This window comes from Sminthopsis crassicaudata, chromosome 4 (genome assembly GCF_048593235.1).
Source record: "Sminthopsis crassicaudata isolate SCR6 chromosome 4, ASM4859323v1, whole genome shotgun sequence".
Lineage (NCBI taxonomy): Eukaryota > Metazoa > Chordata > Mammalia > Dasyuromorphia > Dasyuridae > Sminthopsis > Sminthopsis crassicaudata.
Genome location: NC_133620.1, coordinates 200253907 through 200274571, shown reverse-complemented (window position 1 = coordinate 200274571; position 20665 = coordinate 200253907). Strand labels below are relative to the sequence as shown.

Sequence of the window (20665 nt, the reverse complement as noted above, 5' to 3'; positions counted from 1 at the left end):
ATATCTTGTATCAAGATAAGATCAAAATGGGTACATGATGTAGATATAAAGCATAATACCATAAGCAAATTAGGAAATCAAGGAATAATTTACTTGTCAGATTTATGGAGAAGAACAAACTTATGATTATACAAGAGATACATATATCAGATTGCTTGATGGGGGGAGGGAATGAAGGGGAAATGAAGACAGGAGGGAAAAAATTTGAAACTCAAAATCATATATAAAATGAATGTTGAAAACTATCTTTACATGTAATTAGAAAAATACTATTTACAAGAAAAAAAGAAAAAAAGTTCAAACCTTTAAAAATGTAGCATATATACTTCTCCTTGCCCAGAAAACTAGTTGTTAAAGATTTATTGTCACACTACTGCCTTGAGAATCTAAGTCCAAACTCCTCATCTTTTGAATTAGAAAACTATGCACCAAGAAAGGTACAATCAATTAATTAATCATTAATCAAACAATAATTATTTGATTATTTATTAAGTATTTACTATTTACCAGGCACCATACTAGGTGCTGAGGATGTTGGGGGAGAGAGAGAAAAGAGAGAGAGAGAGAGAGAGAGAGAGAGAGAGAGAGAGAGAGAGAGAGAGAGAGAGAGAGAGAGAGAGAGAGAGAGAAGGAAAAGAAAAAAAAAAGAAAAAGAAACATTCCCTTCCTTTAAGTGCTTACTTTCTGTGGGGGAAAGTAAACAGATATAATTCCCTTTGGAAACTCTGCCAAAAAGGCTTGAAAGGGGAGATACATGTGGCTCTCTGCAGGCAAGTCCCTTTCGCCACACACGGTTCTAATGCTAAGTATCCTGAGGGTGCAATATTTGTAAATCCCCTTAAAAGTTAAAGTTCCTGGAAATTGGGATGCCCATCATTTGTGGAATGGCTGAATAAGTTATGGCATATGAATGTAATGGAATATTGTGGTTTTATAAGAAATGATGAGGAGAATGATGTCAGAGAGGCCTGGAGAGACTTAATGAACTGATGCTAAGTGAAGTGAGTAGAACCAAAAGAACATTGTACATAGTAACAAGATTATGTGATAAGCAATTCTGATGATCATGGCTCTTTTCAATCCAATTCCAATAGATTTGATAGAGAGAGCCAATTGCATCCAGAAGGAGATGGGACTGAGTGTGGATCATAACATAGTATTTTCATCTTTTGTTGTTGTTTACTTGCTCTTTTTATTTTCTTTTCCTTTTTGATCTTTTTTCTTGTGCAGCATGACAAATGTGGAAATATATATAGAAGTGCACATGTTTAACATATATTGGATTGCTTACCTTCTAAGGGGAAGGGGATGGGAGAAAGAGAGAGGGAAATTTTGGAACACAAGGTTTTGCAAGAATGAATGTTGAAAACTATCTTTGCATGCAGTTTGAAAATAAAAAAAGATATTATTAAATATTGTTTTAAAATATTAAAGTTTCCTCAGTCATAGAAACACCATCTACCCCATGCAGCTCGGACTAATTTTTCTTAAAATATTTTAAAATCATTCTTACGATTTAATTGGTCTAGGGGCTAAGGCTTGAACCAATGACTTCCTATAAACTTAGATTCAAAAGTCAGCCCTCCAAGTAACTTGGGATTCCTCCTTTGGGTTTGATAGATGGTACCAGTAAATATGGCCACCACTGACCTGGGAATCTGTGTTCAATTGAATCTAGGCTATATCTGTTGAATATTCTTTCTATAATATGGTTATCCTTTTGTTGGCTATTGGATTGCCTACAATTTTATTCCATCTGGAACATGACTCATTAGAGCAGCCTGGATCAGGTGTGGCTTACAGCCCCCTTCAAAGGCAGCATCCTGGATTCTCAGGTAAATGATAAAAGTCTTCTTGGACTTCAGAGAGAATGAATAAGGCTATGTGCCTATCTTCACCTGATTCTAAAACACTTTTTGGTTGAGCTCCAAAAAACAGATTACAAATGAAAAATAAACAAAGCTAATTCAAAGCAAGTTCCATAGCAAGAATCAGAAATGTCTCATTTAGGAGATTATATGTGAGCTGAGCTTTGAAGGAAGCTGGAAACTGTAAAAACTGAAAGTGATGAGAGGATACAAAGAAATGGAGATAAGATAGGAAAGACAATTAAGTCAGTTTTGCTGGAAAAAGTGCATGGTGGTCAGCAGTTTCTGTTAAGTCTGGAAAAGTAAGTACATAGGCAGAGGGCTTTAAATACCAGAAACATTATTATTACCTCCTACAGGTGACAGGGACTACTGAAAATTTTCCATTATGTTGGTAGTTTTCCTAATATTGAACCTGCCATGCATTCCTGCCATAAATTCTACCTGGTCATACTGTATTATGATCTATAATTTTCTTTTTTCCATTTTAGGCTCTTTTTGGTTTAGGTATCAGCACCATATTTGTATCATAAAAATAATTTAGTGGGACTCCATCAAATTTTCCAAATTGTTTATATAGTATCAGATTTAATTATCTTTAAATAGTTGGTAGTCTTCATTGTAAATCCATCTAGCCCTGGAGAATTTTTTTCTTAGGGAGCTCATGATAAATTTTCAGTTTACTAAAGATTTTCAAGCTGATCTGGGATTTAGGCACCTGTGCTTTAGGAATATCATTTGGGCAGCAATGAGGAACATGGATTGGAGAGGGAGAATCTTGAAGAATTGAGAAAGCTTGAACTAGGGAAGTGGCTTTTTGACCAGAGAGACTATGAGAAATATATAAAAAATGATATAGAGGCAAAATTGACAAGATTTGCAAACTAATTGTATGGAGCAGGGGATATAAAGCTGAGAAATAGTGAAGAATTGAGGATGATTATGAGGTCACAAAACTGAGTTATAGTGAAAGATGCTGGTGCCCTCAAAAGAAAAAGGGAAGTTAGGAAGAGGGATAGGTTTTGGGGAAAAGGTAATGAATCCTATTTTAAATGTATATGAAATGTCTATGAAATATCCAATAGGAAATGTCTAATTAGAAATTGATAATGCATTATTGGAGCTCAGGGTATACATACGTATATAATACATTTATACATATGTGCACCAAATATACAGATATTATTCATGTTTACATACATATATATATATATATATATATATATATATATATATATATATATGTATATATCCCTGCCACCCTTCATTTTTGCAGAATGCTTCTTTGTTAAATTTAAAAGATTCAGTGCATGGCATTGATGGAAGCCTTTGGGAAGAAGGTTGTAGTGAAAAACTGACACTATAAATCAATAAATAAAATGAATACTGAGGAAGGCTTTTGCATAGAACAGCAAAAAAAACAAAAAACAAAATTATTTTAAGCCCGGAGAAGTACTTTAAGATAAGTATTTAAAGGCATCCCAGAAAATATGTGTAACTTGATATAAGTAACTCATGGTAAGCAACACATGAAAACAAATGTACCAGTACATATTTTCGGAATATAAAAGGAAAAAAAATGATAAGAATTATGTATAGAGAGCACAAAGATCCATTCAATGTTTCCACTCAACTCTCAGTAGCTCTTCTAAGCCCAAAAAAAACCATTTTAGAACATTAAAGCTAATAATTTTTTATTCTTAACAATAACTCATTAAATTCACTTCAATATCCCTATTAAGAAAAAAAATGTGTCTTGAAAAAGCTCCTTTAGTAATATTAATCTTATATAGCCAGTATGGTTGAAATTTTACCAAACTTAGGATTTTAGTTATTAAAATATATATATTGTATATATATATACATATATAATATATATATTTTTTCTTTTGGTGTGTTGCATGCCTAAGATCAATATGGAATCAGAAATAGGAAAACCATAGGAATTTGGATAAAAAGGTAGGAAAATGTTTTCTAGACATTTATCTTATAAAGAAAGAAAAAGGAGGTACTGGATTTCTTGGAAAAGTAAGTGTTATCCATGGGCTAAGTCATCTTCTCTTAGGTGAACCTATTTATATCCAACAATAATACCCTGTTTCCAAAGTCTGCCCTAAGGGCACACAAACTAATTTAATAGAAATGTAATTTTTCAACTAACAAAAGACCCAAAAGACAAAGGGTGCAATCTAAATTGTCCGGGTCTCTTAGAGACCCCCTTTTTACAAAGTTTCATTGTATATATAGTATCCTGCCTCCCTCCACACCCCCAAATTTTAAGGATAAACAACACCGTAAGGGGCAGTGAACTAATTCTGCCAGTGTAGGCTCTTCTCAGAGAATATTAAACTTGATGGGTTCAGATGAAAACTTCTCTTAGGAAACTCCCAGAGAGCTCACAAATAAAACTTGTAGGTGATTGAAAATGAAATTCAAAAGACCCAAACCTTGAAGGGCTTATGTAAATTGACTGCATCAAAATCGTTCATGCTTGGCTTCATCTTTTAAAAATTTACAGCAATTTTTGTGAAGTATTGATTGAACTGTTGTACAATGTAAACCAGTTTTCAGTTCAAGCTAGTTTCTGGGTCTTCACTAATTATAAAGACTCCAGTTTGAATAATCTTTCTGGAACTATTATTAATGGAATTGAGTAGAAATGCCCCTGGTATTTTGTGCTTGAATTCTCCTTCCATCCAATTTGGACAAATTTCCTTTTCTTTTTCAGGTTTATGACATATTAATTTCCTTTACTCACTCTATAGTCCAGACTAATTGACCTTTTTTGTTTTTCATAACTTGTAACAAAATAGCTAAATGGTAAAGTGGATATAATGCTAAATTTGAAGTTAGGAAAACTTGAATTCAAATCCTTCCTTAAACACTAGCTGTTTAAGCCTGTGGGAAAATTACTGGGAAAAAAACCCCAAAAAACAAAAAACTCTCCCAGCCTTGGTACATTCAACTATACGGGGAGAAAAGAGACCCAGTAGCCTCGAAAATGACTTTGACTATTTCTCTGCAGAGGCTCACCCCACCTCCCACCCCATGTCTGATATGTATTCTTTTCCCTCCTTTCCTTTAAAACTCACTTTACCATTTTAAAGCTCTAATTTACTCCCTCACCACCTCTGTACATCTGACTCTTCATGACATTGTGGACACCAGGCCCTTTTGAGGAGTTCATTTTCTAATGTCATATCTTTTTCTTTTTTCTTTTTTTGTTTTCTTAAGCATTTTTGATACTACGCATAGGGTTTTCTTGGAAAAAATATTGGAGTGATTTGTGGTTTCTTTCCCCAGTTTTATGCAATCAGAGATTAAGTTAAATTCAGGCCCGTACTCTATCCATTGTGTCACCTACTTCCCCCAGCACCATTATGGTATTTCATAAGTGCTTATTAAATTAAATTTATTACAGATTATTTCAGATAATTCATAATTATATCTTTTACAGTTGTATGAGTCTTCCAATTATAATTATGGGGGGCATTATAATAGAGCAGCATGGAATGTGAGGGGTAGACTTGGAGTCTAGAAGACTCGGATTTGAAGCTCACCTTTAGCCTAAGCTATGGGATCCTGGGCATGTCACTTGGATCTTATTTTTCACTTCTGCAAAATGAGTGAGTTCGCCTAAATTGCTTTGAATGTCACTTCTAGCTTTAAATCTCTGATTCTATGATCCTACTTAACTACTAGGATAATACCGAGATAATAGATTAATTCTTCCTTTTCTGTTCTTGAGGATATTATAACATAATAACATGGAGAGCTTACTTGGAGGAGGGGACTTTGGGGGAAGAGAGTAGAATAAACATGGAAGAGATTTCTTCAACTGCTTCATTATGGTGCAGAATCTGACCTCCGTTACTTTCCTAGCTTAAATTTCATGATCATCCCTAACTGTGCCACTTCCATGAGCTTGCACTTGCAATCTGAAATTCTCCTTAGTCATAATTTTAAATTCTTTTAATTCTTTCTGCTTTAATCTTCATAAGCCTATTATTAAAACCAAAATTTTTATTTATACTTTTCCATGTCACAATTCTTTCTTGATATTCCTATTCTCTCCTACTCCCACCCTGGTCACAAAGAAGTCTTTCTTTTTTTAAAAAGTTTTCCTTTTAAAAGAGAAAGTTTTAAACCCATACATGGAGAAACTTCTCCATGTTTTTTAATGATAAGCCTCAAGTAAAACATATGGGACCTGAGGAGAGTCTCATTGTGCCCACACCCCCGTCATTACCATTTCCCAATGTTTTTGTGAAGGTGAATTTCAAGAAAAGTACTAAGAGAAAAAAGAAATCACAAAATATGAAGCCTAAGGGAAACGTAGGAAGGGAGCTGGAGTAATGCCATTCAGATTGCTTTGGTGGCCCAGATTATAGAACATATGTAGGCTGATTATATAGAACCTCAAGGCTCCAGAAGATCCATGAGCCTCAGAAAGTATGAGCTGCGTGCATGTTTCATGTGTAAAGTAGCTACAGGTTTATCCTCATCCTTCTACCATCTTTGGATGAGACCACAGAGATGGAATCAACTATGAGCTCAGTTCGGCTCTGGCAATATGATAATGAAGTATTTAATGACCTAGGTTTCAGTCTGGAACTCTGCCCACCGTTTGATGTTACACTGTCTCTACACAGGTACCATGTTCATTTGAGAAAGGATTCTAATATGAGGGGTCCCTCATCAGCTTGTTCTACTCTAATCCAATATTTGGAAAAGTTTTATCTCCTGTTTTTTTATCCCTGTGATTTAGGGTTGTTATCTTTGAGAGCAGAAATTCTTTGTCTTGCTCCTTGTATTCTCATCCCTATGCATCTTAGTCCTTCGCCTTCATAGTTCCTGTCCTTCCCTGCTATGCTATTCCATTTAGTCTATTCTATTGCAATGGGATATTGAAAGAAGAGAGAGACATTATATTTTCTAACTACATCTTCCAAAAGCCTGAAGCACAGTGGATTATGACTACTATAGCAAGGATTTGGAGGAATTGCTTGCAATGTGCTTAATGCAAAGCTGAATACAAACTGTCCTAGAGAAATATGAGACATGGGAAAATTTGAACAAGGTATCAGAAAAGAGAAAAATGGAAAATGAATATAGAGTCAGGAAGCTGTCCTGCATTTGTCGGCAGGTAGGTAGCACAGAGGATAGAACCCTGGGTCTTGAATCAGGAAAATGTGAGCTAAAATTCAGCTACTATGAAACCTTGGACATGTGTCACAGTTGTCACCTGTCTCAGTTTTTCCAACTGTAAAACAGAGATAAAAAAGTACACCTATCTCTCAGGGTTTTGAAGATTAAATGAGATAATATTTCTTTCTTAACACACTGTCTAGTAAGCTTCTACCTCCTAATTTCCCACCTCTCTGCAACAAGGAAGAAAGCTAAAGAAATGATGTTGAATTTGATATAGAGAATTATGGAAAAGTACATGGAAACACAAGTTGTAATATATTATATATGATGAATTATTCAAGATAAATACCATAAAGAATATTACCAGTGATATTAACAACCAGAAAATATGAAATAAAATAACAAGACTGAGGGACAATCCATAGAAAGCTCATGTGCTCCACTGTTCCATCTTACAAGAAGAGAACATGAGGAAGATCTTATTGGCAGGAGTATTTTATTGATGAGATGATCAATTGACTAGAAGCAAACTAACAATAACCATGATAATAATATTAGTATTTAATATCTATAAAATACTTAAAGGTTTGCAAGGTAATATATATTTATTATTTCATTTGATTCTCATAACAACCCTATCAACAATGTGGTTTTTTTTGAGACTTAGAAAGGGTAAGGGATTTGTCTTTGTGCTAAACTAAAAGTGGACTCCATAGTTGACTCCAAATGGGCATTCCAAGTTGTAGCCACTGACTGCCATTATATAATAGTTGCTAAGATGTAGAGTCAGAGGACTTAAGGTTGAACATTGGCTTTGCTGCTTCCTCCCTTTGTAATTCTAAATAAGGCAGCTCAACTCTCTGGCTTCAGGTTTCATATCCATAATACTAGAGCTTTAGATTCAGTGGCCACTAAAGTCCCTCTATGGAGGCATGTTCTGAGGTTTGTGAGAGCTAGATTATTAAATTTTCATTGTGAGCATTTACACCTTGGAAATGAGGCAACTCTTTGAATCAAGGCTTGCTTTATTGTTTTGCTGATTTTCTAGATGTAACACAGTAATGGAGAAAATGTTAATGATGTGCATTGAATTTTAAAGTGTATTGTGGCCCTGAAGTCAGAAGGATCTGAGTCCAAATATGGCCACAGACACTTAATAGGTGTGTGACCTCAATTGCCTCAAAAAAAGTGCATTGTGGGTATGTCGTTGTTTTTCACCTCCCCCCACTCCACCTCCAGAGAGCCAGTTGTTAAACATTTACCTGCAGGCAAGCCCCTGTCCCTTTTTAAATTGTGTAATCTCTGACTCTAAGAAATAGGAAAATAGTATTTTTGTGACTTAAATCTTCTTCAATACATCAAAAACCAACTTGCAGGCAATCTTTAGAAAAGAGGAATGAAAAGTATTGAGAATAGTTCAATGCCTAAAGAAGGGAAAGGGACCTGTATGTTTGTGGCAGCCTTTTTTTGTCTCTTTCTGATAAAGCTGATTGAAAGAACTGTCTTAAAAGACTTTCTTGTTTGTGTTATGATGGACAGAAATAACTACCCAGAGAAGGAACACTGGGAAGTGAATATAAATTGTTAGCACTACTGTCTACCCAGGTTACTTATACCTTCGGAAGCTAATAATTAATGTGCAACGAGAAAATGGTATTTACACACATATATTGTATCTAGGTTATATTGTAACACATGTAAAATGTATGGATTACCTGTCATTGGGGGGAGGGAGTGGAGGGAGGGAGGGAGGGGATAATGTGGAAAAATGAATAAAAAATAAAAAAATAAAAAAAATAAAAAGAAAGAACTGTCTTAAAAGACTTTCTTGTTTGTGTTATTTTTATATAATATTAGTTGTATATCTGGTGCATTGGAATCTTGCTTCTTCAACATAACTTTAACAATGGAAAGAAGTGATATGTAATGTCTTTCTAATTAGATTCTAATTATTAATTTTTAATAATAATATTCTATTTGCATGTAATGTCTTTTTGTATTATTTATGGTTATAAAAAGTCTTTTAAAGAGGCATTTTATATTATCTAGAATTTATTTTATTTGCAAAGTAACATCAACTAATACAACATTGAAAATAAACAACCTCTATCCACTATAAAGTAATAACTTGTTTCTATCAATAAGGGACCAAAGCAATTTTTTTCAAATAGCAACTGTGAAAGCTGTAGCTGATGTAACTCTTGCTTTGAGCTAACTTGCTAGTAGGGGAGAGAAGAAGAGAGAGAGAGAGCATAACAGACAGATAGAAAGAGACAGAGAGAGAGAAAGAGAAAGAGAGAGAGAGAGAGAGAGAGAGAGAGAGAGAGAGAGAGAGAGAGAGAGAGAGAGAGAGAGAGAGAGAGAGAGAGAGATTGAAACTGACCAGTACAGTTCCTCTAAAGAAGTCATGGTCATAGGCTTGAATAAATTAGGTAAAGAATCTGAGCATATAAAATTTTGCTTTTCCAGTTCTGATGCAAGGGGCACCAAATACATGCTATGATTATTGATCTCCTCCTGTCACAAGAATAACAATCAGACTCACCAGAGAAATCAATACCAACTGCTTAACTATGACAAAGTATTTGAGATACATAAAACAGTGGGCTAGTTGCAAAAAATATATCAATGTGGTACATGAAAATAGCTGTACTTAACCAGAGATATGAGCCCTGTGACTTCCCAGTGTGATTTATAAAAATATTGGTGAACTTTACTTCGGTCATTTAATTTTCCTATTTAATTCTAGGAATGATAAAGAGAATTTTTAGAGATGAGTAATGGCTGATAAAGAGAGAATTTTTTATACTTAAAAAAAGACACCATTTGGAAATGGTTAGGTCAGTATCTTCTGGTATTTTTCCTAAAATGTTCTGTCAGAGGTGATCTGGCTATTTCTGGGGTGGCAGCCTGATAGAAGTTAGGTAACCGGATGTCATAGCGATGGCCTTTTCCCATATGCACCCTGTCATTCAAGGCATAGAGTTTGTCAGCAATATCACTGCCAATTAAAACAGAAAACAGGCGGGAGATGAAACGATGCTGAGCAAAGAGCAAATACAGTTTCTTTCGCCTCCAAGCCACATACCGACAATCTGTCTCTGCTATGAGGGTTACCTGCAAAACATAAGACCACGAACAAATAGATTAAAGGAATCAAATATAAATACAGGCAGCTTCTTTGTGGATAGCATTTGAATTGGTTTTGTTAACTTCAGAAAAGAAAACAATGCTGTCATTTTATTCCTTCTATTCTTCATTTAATTTCCTTTAAAATTTCAGGATAGAATTTGGTAATCTATAACATATTCCAAAAGTGTGTATGTGCACAGGGGGAGTGCAGTTATGAATACTTAAGTATCCAAAATGACCACAGCTTTTGAGAATTTAATAAGATGTTTTGTGTTTTGGAAGCTTCTGGCCCTTTTTGTGATTTAAAACCATGGATGCCAACCCTTAGGCTACAGAATTATTAGGCCTATGTGAGAATCCATAAATTAGCAATCACACCTTCCCTATACTGAATACATTATATCCTAGACATTTTTTCAAATATATGAAGATGTTATTAAGATCAATAAAGCACAAATTTATTTAACATTATTGATTCCATCTTATATTTCTGTCATTATATATGTGTGTGTATATATATATGCATAAGGTGGGGAAATTTGTTAAATTTAGAATTAAACATCTTGTTAAATAAAGTATATTATGCTACTAAAACAACTAGTGTAATTTGGGATAATATAATTAAGACTGAAAATAATGAGAAATATGAATATAAATGAGAACTAAAGACCTCTGTAAAATAAGACAAAGTAGAAAACAGAAATGCTGACTATAACTACAATATTATAAAAGGGGAGTGAATAGGAATAAATGTATAAACAAAAATTTCTGATGGAGACTTAGAGGAAATGATTAAAAAGATCTGATACTATGTTATGTGTTAAAATTACTTTTAAAAATATATACATTATTACAAAGCAAGTTATTAGGTATTATTGATGTCCAGTATTATTTTTTTTTAAATTGGGGCATCTGGATGGAACAATGGATAGGTTGCTGGTTCTGGAATTAGGAAGACCTGAGTTCAAATCCGACCTCAAACACTTCACTGTGTAATTGCCTCTAAAAATAAATAAACAACAATAACAAAAAGCAAAAACAGTAAAATAAAACCATTTCAAGGCCTATTTGGATGCCCATGTTCTATACAAAAAATGCCTTAGGTAGGTTATACTAAAGGGTATGTTTTAGATATGAAACCATAGAAATAAAAATAAAATCTATTATGGGAACTAATGAGTCATTAACTTTCAAAATAACTAGATGTAACAGAGACAAACAGATGTTGTAATTTTTCATGATGCCCAAGAGAATGGCACTTCCTAGAAAATACAAATTACTTCCCTTCTAGCAATATAAACATATCTTTGAATTTTAGTTTGTTTCTAAATTGTCCCACTAATGAATTTCCAAGTCTGATAATTGTCCTCCAAAGATTTTAAAAGCACAGCCTGAATTAAACACAGTTTGATTATCTAAAACAATTTTTAAAATTTGCTATTAGTTTTTTCCTATCTATATAAAAACCAGTTTCATGTATGTTCATATATCAAAAGCTTGAGCTCTGCATAACGAGGAAAGCATATCTTAATTTATTTTAAAGAAAGACATTACAGGATATAATAACAGAATAGAAGTAATAGTAATCAGAATGAGTAATTTTTGTACTAATTTTTTCTTTTACATTTTCTTATTGTTCAAAATCCAGAGAATTGAGTGCTTACTATGCAGTTTATCCATGCTTTACCTGAAAAATACCCTCCTCTGTGGGTCTCAGTGAATCCCATTCAGGAGAATCCAGGAATTGAAGGGGGAAAATGTAATGCAGAAACTCTCCATCCACTGTCACTCTGATCCTACGCCAAGTACAATGGGTAAGAATTATATAATTATAAGAGAGATGCATTCTAATAGTAGGAGTTCTTTGGATCTTCCTCCCATTTTTTTACTACCCAAAACTCCATCCACCTAAAAAGTGGCGGGAGTAAAGTGCATACATTGTCATCAATAGAAAAGCATTTATTAAATGTCTACTATGTGCTAGGCATTTTGCATCCAAAGACAAAGAATAAAAGAAACCTCTCAAAGAATTAACATGGATAATTATACATTCAAGCAGATGCCAAATTAATGGTAATGTTTCAAAGTTCAGGTATATATTGGTTGTGTAGAACATGTAGCATATTTTCCCATAGATACCCATTGGTAACTTATAATCATGTCCCTAGTCAAGACACATGGGTTTAAGTGTTCCTAAAGTTCAGGTCCACACCAATAGTCCTGGAAGGGGGTAAGCATTACATGGAATAATGTTTCTCTATAAGGGGAAGTATCCAGAGTCATTTTAGGAGGTCAGAAACACATCTTCAGCACAGGTAATAAAAGACTGAGTTACAATTGATATGTGTCAGCTAGGACTCCATCTCCAATCCTAGGTGATACAATTCTTCCCAGAGAATGATTTCTATCCCCCTTCTGCTGGTGCTGGGGCAATTAGAACATTGGATAACTAACTATAATTAGGAGAATGGACCAAGTGGATAGAATGCTAAGCCTGGAGTCAAAAAGATTCACCTCCCTGAGTTCAAATCGGGCCTGAGATACTTACTAGCTGTGCGACTCTGGGCAAGTTACTTAACTCTGCCTCAGTTTCCTTAACTGTAAAATAAACTGGATTAGGAAATAGTAAACCGTTCCAGTATCTTTGCCAACAAAACATCTAATGGGAGTTATAGAAAGTCAGATGTGACTGAAAATAACCGAATAACAACAAGAGATTAGGAGGAGGTCCTCATAAAAAAGGGAGACAATCTCTATGGTGTTTGGGGGCAAATAATTTTTTGTTGTTGTAAGCTAGGGAGACCACAAATAATAATCTCTAACTTTAGGTAGACAAGAATTTGCAAAGCCTTTTATGTTATCTTATTTAATCCTTATAATAACCCTATGACATAAAGTATTATAGATTTTGTTAACCTGCTTCCCACATTGAGAAAACTGAGGCGGGGCAAAGTTAAGAGGCTTGTCTTTCTATGATCATATAGCAAGTAAGTGTAGGTGCAGGGGTTAGACTTGAGCTCTCTTGACCCTAAAGTTCAACACAATTTCCATTATACCGTACTACTTTGTCAAAAAAAAAAGAAAATTTCAGCTTTAGGAGGTATTAAATGCAAAGGATTTATTCTTGTGAATATTCTCATAGAGACTGGTTGTATCAGGTTTATGTTTTACATACCATCAATAAATTGTTATTGTTCATTAGTTTCATCATATCTGATGCTTTGTGATTTAATTTAGGATTTTCTTGGCAAGATACTAGAATGGTTTGTTATTTCCTTCTCCAGCTCTTTTTTACATTTGAAAAACTGAGGCAAACAGGAATTAAGTAACTTGTCTAGGGCCACACAGCTATTAAACGTCTGAGGCATATTTGAACTCAGAAAGATGAGACTTCCTAACTCTAAGCCTAGGACTCTGTCCACTGTACCACCTACCTGCCATCAATAAGCATGTGGACATTTTAGTAAAAACTAGTCTTGGTGATGGAGGTAAAAGAGCTGGAGAAATACCCTTCTTCTCTCTAGCATTCCAAGAAAAGTGGAATGATCTCTATTGGGAGCATCTCTTATTGGCTCCAGAGAAGAAGAGTTGTGGCAGGTAATTCTCTGAAAAGAGGTATACATGCATTTGTATGATGACCTTAGTGGCCCATTAGAACTAATGCTATCTTTCTGGTCAGGCATTCTAAATGTTAAAAGAGTCTCTTAAGATTGGTGAACTCTAAAGGTTGCTATCTACTACAGATGACTTCATGTGGGAACAAATGATACTGCCAGAAAGAACCTGGCCAGGAAACTGAAAAAGTCAAGAGCACAAGTAAAATCCATCAGTTCTTCTAACTGAGGGTAAAGCTTTTAGAAGATAAAGTAGGATATAGGAAATGGACAGCGATTTTAAAAATAATTTGGAAATGGTGAGGTTTTTTTTTTCAGAGAATGAGAGATGATTTTCAGGACCATAGCATAAAAAGACACTGAAATAACTTGTAGATGTAGTTACTAAATACCTGTTATCATTAATTGAAGAATTATGGTACATTGGAGAGGTGCTGAGAGACAAAAAAATGGGAAAACATCTCATTTTCCTTTCTTCCCTTTTCTTTCCCTCCCCCTTCTCTTTCTTAAGCTTAATGATGTGTAATAATTCACTTAGTAATTCAGGACAGTATTATAGATACCATTTATGAATTGCCAAAAAACATCTGATTGAAGCTCTCATGGTATCTTTGATCACAAGACAAAGAAATATATGCCATTTGATGCTACTGATCATCCTCTGCATATCTTTTCCTGTTTGGATTTTCATGATTTTACTGTCCCTTGATTCTTCCTCTACCTTTGCTACTGCTCCTTTCTCACTCTCCTTTTTTGGATCATTAATAATATTCTTTTCTCTAATTGTAAAGACACTTCAAGAATCTGGACCTCACACCCTCTTCATCTCATTTTTATGGCCTGGGGACACATGCATCCCAAGAATCAATGCTAGAGATAGAAGTTAGAAGCTGAAGTTAAAAGTTGGAAGATATGGACTTTGGGGCAAAGAAAGGAGCTAGAGCTACAGAGACTCTATAGAAGGTTAGTCACAGAGAAGAAGATGTAGATAATCAGAAATAATCAGCCTAACATATGTCAGTCCTTCTCTATAACACTTTCTAAACTTCAGATTATTTTATACAACAGATATATCCCTGAAAATGTGAGAGTAAAATTAAGTCCCAATTTCAACTGTACTAAGGAGGCTCACATTTGCTATGAATAATTTTATAAAATAAATGATCCTTTCTATACAACTAAGTAATCAAATATTTCCTCCTTAATCTATCTTTTTTTTCTAATTTCATTATGTTTTTTCAAGAGAACCATATGATAACTACTAGCAAGGTTAAGGTTTGCAAAGAACTTCACAATTTTTATTTCATTTGGTCCTGACAACTGGAAGATAGACGGTATTATTATCTCCATTTTACAGATGGGGAAATTGAAGCAATTTTTTTCCCTCCAAGGTCACACAGTTGATAAAAATATGAGGCTGTATTAAAAGTGTATGCCATTAATATAACCTCATTTTAATTTTCTAAAAGGGGAAGGAAGTGAGTATTTCAAACCCAAGAGTTTGATACTGATTCATAGGACGATTATAGAATGTATTATATATTGTAGAATGTATTTTTAAAAAAGAGACTGTCCAAATGGAAATTAAATACTTACAGCCCAGCAGGAATTCATCTAAATACAAACCTTGTCCAACAAAACTCAAACTTTTTTGTGAGGGGGTTCCTACATTTAGCAAAATCAGAAGAATATTTCTGATTCTAGATCTAGCTCTATCTACTGTCCCATCTAGCTCCCATTCTGACAAGTCACCAAAATTCACAAAAACTTATGAGTCACTCTTGATGATTATCCCGATCTCATCTCTCATATCCCATCAGTCTTGTCAATTCTACCACCATAATATTTTTTAACCTTCATCCTCTTTTTTCCACTCAAATTATAATCACTCTAGTTCAGGTTCCCATTGTCTCTGGCCTATATATTGCAACAGTCTCTTAATTGATCTGTGTGCATTCAGCATCTTCCTTCTTCCAATTCATCTTCTACAAGGCTACCAAATTAATATTCCCATACCATGGATCTGAACATTGCTTTGCTCCAATGACCCTATTGTTCTTTCTTCTCTCTAAAATAAATAGAAACTCCTTGTGTGACATTGGGTCATTCACAGTCTTGCTCCAAACTGTCTGTGGGCTGATGAGATATCATGCCTCCTACACACAAAAATCCAGCACAATCAGCCTACTTGTTGTTTCTTATATTCTATATTCCAGATCCTGCCTCTTTGCTGATAGGCTGGCCCTGAAGTGCTTCCCCTCTCCAATTACCTATCTTGGAGCCTCTGACTCTCTTTAAGGCTCTCTGATGCTTACCTGAAGAGGACTTTTCTGTTTCTTCCCTTTTGTCAGTGCCCTGATAAAATAAAGTAACTTGTATTTCTCTCCTGTATATGTTGTATCCCTTCAGCAGAATGTAAGTTCCTTAGATGGTCTTGGTTTTTTTTTTCTTTGTAATCTCAGCACCTAATAGTGTCTGGAATAGAGTAAGCATGTAGCAAGTCCTTATTGAATGGCTTATTGAATTCAATATCTTGAATTTATACACAATGTGGGGTAGTGGATTAGAGGGACAGTTTTGGGATCAAGATTTGGGATCCTGTTTCTGACTTTTAATGACTGACTATATGACCATGGACAAGACAGTAGACCAGAAAGGCCATAAAATTATGTTATACATGGATTGCTGATCTGAATTACTGGACAGAATTTCAACACTAGGCATTCCTCACACTGATGAAGGAAGGGAGGGAAGGAGGGAAGAAGAGAGGGAGGAAAGAAAACCTGTTTCTTCTCTATCCCTACCCCCAATTTCTTAAGTTTAGGTTTTTGTAAACTTAATTTTCCAGGAAGTTATTTGGCATGTAGAATAGATTTTCTGAGGGAAGATATGGGCAAAAGTTATACAAGATAGGCAGGGATGAGTAGGGTTCAATTTGTACCATTAGAGAAAATTCCTTAAGATTCATTTAAATATTTTGGAATTTTCCAAAATAGAACATGCTATACATTTTTCATAATTGCTAATAATTATTACAATTTGAAGAGAATAACATTTATTACTTAGAAGGATATATGTACATATATATTTATATATAAAATCAATAAGGTAACTTAACAAGATTTCAGATTTCTTGGTACTATTATCTCCTTGGCTAGAAATGCATTAGATTGATAACAAATGAAGCAGTAAATAGTAATAGTAAATAGGCACATACTTTTATTTGAATTACCATTTGTAGGATTTTCTGAGAAGAAATGTTTGACCTGGAACATGACCTGCTTCAGCTACATAATTCTTTGTCCTACATCTCTTCCCTGAAACCTCTTGTTTCCAAGATGCTTCTATCATGGAATTCCCTATGATATGAAGGTATGCCTCTGTAGTTATAGATATGGAACGATTCAGTTGACCATTATGGGGAAAATATGGATGGTGCTTTGGCAACAGTTAAAGACTAAGGGGTTTTTTTGGATTTTTGGGTTTTTGTTTTTTTTTGCTAAAATATACTTTGAACCACTGCACACTAAGATGGAAACAGATTGATAAAGAGGGAACACATACTAATACACACAGAGAGAAAGTGAAGAGATGGTACAGACCTTCCTGACACAAGTAAAGAGAGTTTATCGATTGGTGTTTTGCCCTGCATGGCATAACAATGCTCCTTTTCCAACGAGACCACTTGGCAACACAAAACAATCTTCCTGAAGACGGGCAATGTAATTCCCAGGGGCTGGAACAGAGAGTTGTAGAGCTCGTGGAATTCTTTGTCAAAGGTGACACTGCGGACTTGATAGGCCACGTGGACAAACTGCATGAAGCAGATGATGAACAGGATAAAGTTCCAGGAGAATATATCAGCTGCGCAGACATCTACCCAGGCCCAAACTGAAGAGCAGAGGAATCCCAGACCCAGCAAACTGAATACATACAGGAGCCCAAAGAATCCACTCCCTCCCATGAAGCCAACTATAAATAAAATGCTAGCCAGGTGATAAATGGACCCTTCTGCCTCTTGCTTCCAGGCTGTGCAGAGTGGATGTTCACCTAGCAAGTTCCACCATATGCTTGCATTTTCTCCCATGGCTGGCTGAGACTGGATTTATTTTGAAAGTTCTTAAGTGGATAAATGAGACTTTCTCTGCACCATCCTCAGATCTTGGGCTAACTGGTCATGAGCCAGGAACATCTCATATTTGGGCTCAGGTGGATAACTTCAGTCTTTGTGGCAGTGAAAGCATTCAGGAAACCATCTTAATTTCTGTAGATTCAGCTGACCTCCCATTTTGGATTCAGTCCTTACATGGTATATGGTCTGCCCTGCCCTAAAGGGGAAAAATCCATTTAATTAAAATTTTAAAAATCAAGAGATATGTTGAAAGAATCATTAGAATAACTTAGAAAAGTAAACACTTAGTTGCAAATTAGGATATTAAAAACACCAAATATTTAGGGAGTACTTAGGTAATAAGTCTGTTAAAAACTGATTTTTATAAACAGAGGAATATGGTTTAAAATGGACTTTGTCACATGTGTGACCTTAGTAAAATAATATTACTTCCCTGGGCCTCAATCAACTCATAAGGGAATTAGATTAGTTCATCAATCAGAAAGCATTTATTAGGTACCCACTATATCCCAGGCACTATTCTGAACAGGGAAGGGGGCAGACAAAAGTGAATTTATCTCCTATTGGGGAAGACAACATGCACACAAGTATCTGGATAACATAGAAAACAAACACAAAGTTAATTTTGGGGAGCAAAGCATTAACAGATGGCTCATTGGTTGGTTGGTTGTTTTCCTTTATTCTTAAAGAGAACCAAAATGACATCATTATGTTGGGGTCAAAGTAGAGTGTGTCCAACTGGTCCAATACAAGCTCCAAAGTCTCTACCACAGGTTAGGAAAAAATAGTCCATATGAACTAGTATATGGAGTAACATTTAGGAAAATCAGGAAAAGTTTTATAAAGGAAAATAAAGATTCTAAGGGGCAGAGGTTATGAATTGGTTCATTCCAACTTGTGCAAAAGGAGTGATGATGAACTGTTGGAATGCCCCATGTGAAAAATAACAAAATCAATTTGGCTGGAACATAGAGTACATGGAGGGAACTAATATGCTATAAACCTGGCAAGGCAGACTATAGCCAGGATGTGAAGATTTTAAATTCAAAATGGAAATTTGTGTATGATTTTAGAGGTAATAGAGAACTGTTGGAATCTATTGAGCAAGGGAACAATATGGTCAGATCTTTGCTTTAAGAACAACACTGGCAGCTGTGTGGAGTCTGGATTATAGAAGGGAGAAACCAGTTAGCTGGGAGACCACTTGGAAGACTATTGTAACAGTTCATGGGAGAGATGATGAGGTCCCGAGCCTAAGCTAAGATAGAGGCTGTGTTAGTAGAGAGAAAGGGATGGATGTGAGAACTGTTGTGGAGGTTGAATGGACAAGACTTACTTAGCATCTGATTGCATATGCAGAGAAAGGCAGTTTGAGGAATCCAGGAAAACTCCAAAGTTGTGAACCTGGGTAAGTGGAAGGATGATCATATCCTTGACAGAAATAGAGAAGTTCAAAATAAGGGTAGGTTTAGAAGGAAATAATGACCTCTAATATTCATTCCAGTTCTAAATCTTGAATCATTCCATTCTAAGATATGCATAAGAAATTTAAATAACTTTGCTTTACTAGTAACATTCTATGCTATAAAAGTTTGGTTTTTGAAAATATTTGCTTCAGATTCTATATTCAAATTTTGTCTTCAATCCATGCTAGTTGTGTGAATCTGAGCAAGTAATTTAACCTCTTACTGTTCCCAAGTGACTACTAATCACAGAGTAATTGCTGGATTGCATAAGTAGACTCATTGTCCTCCAACCATCCTCTCATTAACAAATCAATGGACAGAAAAATAATCTGAACATGAGCCAAACTTCAAGAAATTTGAGAAAAACGATTCCATCTTAGCTTAATGTATTAGAGGTTATTTCAGGGTAAAAGCTGAGTTCATATAGCTAAACAAATGCTATGAATACTCCTGGCTACATGCACTGTATACTGATTTACCAGATGGTCAAAAATGTTACTACCAACACTGCTCTGTTACACATACATTCTCTTCCCTTTAAGCCATATGGTAAAAGAACTCTTATTCTATGTGAGTCACACAGTATGAATTCCCAATGCTGTAGGAGCTGAAGGATCCACAGCAATTATCAGAGGCACATAGATGCTCCGGACAATAATGGCATCCACTAGAAAAATGAGCTTGCTTTTTCTCCTATGATAACAAACTAAAGTAGTGAACTTTGGGGCTATTTTTAGTAATTTTATTTTTAAAACAGTCTATTAGCAGAGCTCTTGTTGATGAGATATCAGGTATCATGGCTTTGTTCCATGGAAAAAGTACATAGAGAAGCAAAATGACTTGGCCAGAGGGAAAGGAGCACATCATCTTCACTGCTACAAATGGAGTTAGAAACCCCTGTCCCTAACTTTTGGTACTGATTCCTTTCTGGAGGGGAAGGATATTTTCTGAAATAAGTTCATAGGGATTGCATGGTCATTTATGATGAAAATATGGCAAGAACTAATACAATATGTAACAGTCATTCTCCAAAGGATAAATGGTTTATTGAACTTGTTCATATGAATAAATACTCCTCCACTGAAGAATTGTAAACTCACAACCATTTGAAAGATTGCTCCAAAGTCAATAGTGATAATGAAAATTAAAGGAAATATGAAGACTTATCCTATGCCCTGTAAATTGGCAAAGATGACAAAAGATAGAAACAATTCATGTTTTCCCATCATGAGAGTAAGTATGCTGCTGCTTCTATTGAGCACTACTCTTATGATCTTGGACAACTCATTTAACTTCTCAGAA

The 20665-nt window shown here is 35.0% G+C and overlaps 1 protein-coding gene across 6 annotated transcripts in view; it reads right to left on the bottom strand.

Annotated features, from left to right (window-relative positions):
- Positions 1 to 9053: 9053 nt before the first annotated feature.
- The window catches only part of POPDC3 (popeye domain cAMP effector 3), a 29065-nt gene continuing 17453 nt past the window's right edge, over positions 9054 to 20665 (bottom strand). For 4 of the 6 annotated variants that reach the window (XM_074310197.1, XM_074310199.1, XM_074310198.1 and 1 more), the window contains 4 exons: positions 19234 to 19328; positions 17368 to 18093; positions 11839 to 11947; positions 9054 to 10136 (listed from right to left, as the gene is read on the bottom strand). In XM_074310197.1, coding sequence (XP_074166298.1) covers positions 9861 to 10136; positions 11839 to 11947; positions 17368 to 17852 — 870 coding nt within the window. In that variant the 5' untranslated portion in view covers positions 17853 to 18093; positions 19234 to 19328 and the 3' untranslated portion in view covers positions 9054 to 9860. The remainder of the gene's footprint in view (positions 10137 to 11838; positions 11948 to 17367; positions 18094 to 19233; positions 19329 to 20665) is intronic. The other 2 variants (XM_074310202.1, XM_074310200.1) reach the window with 1 other exon arrangement.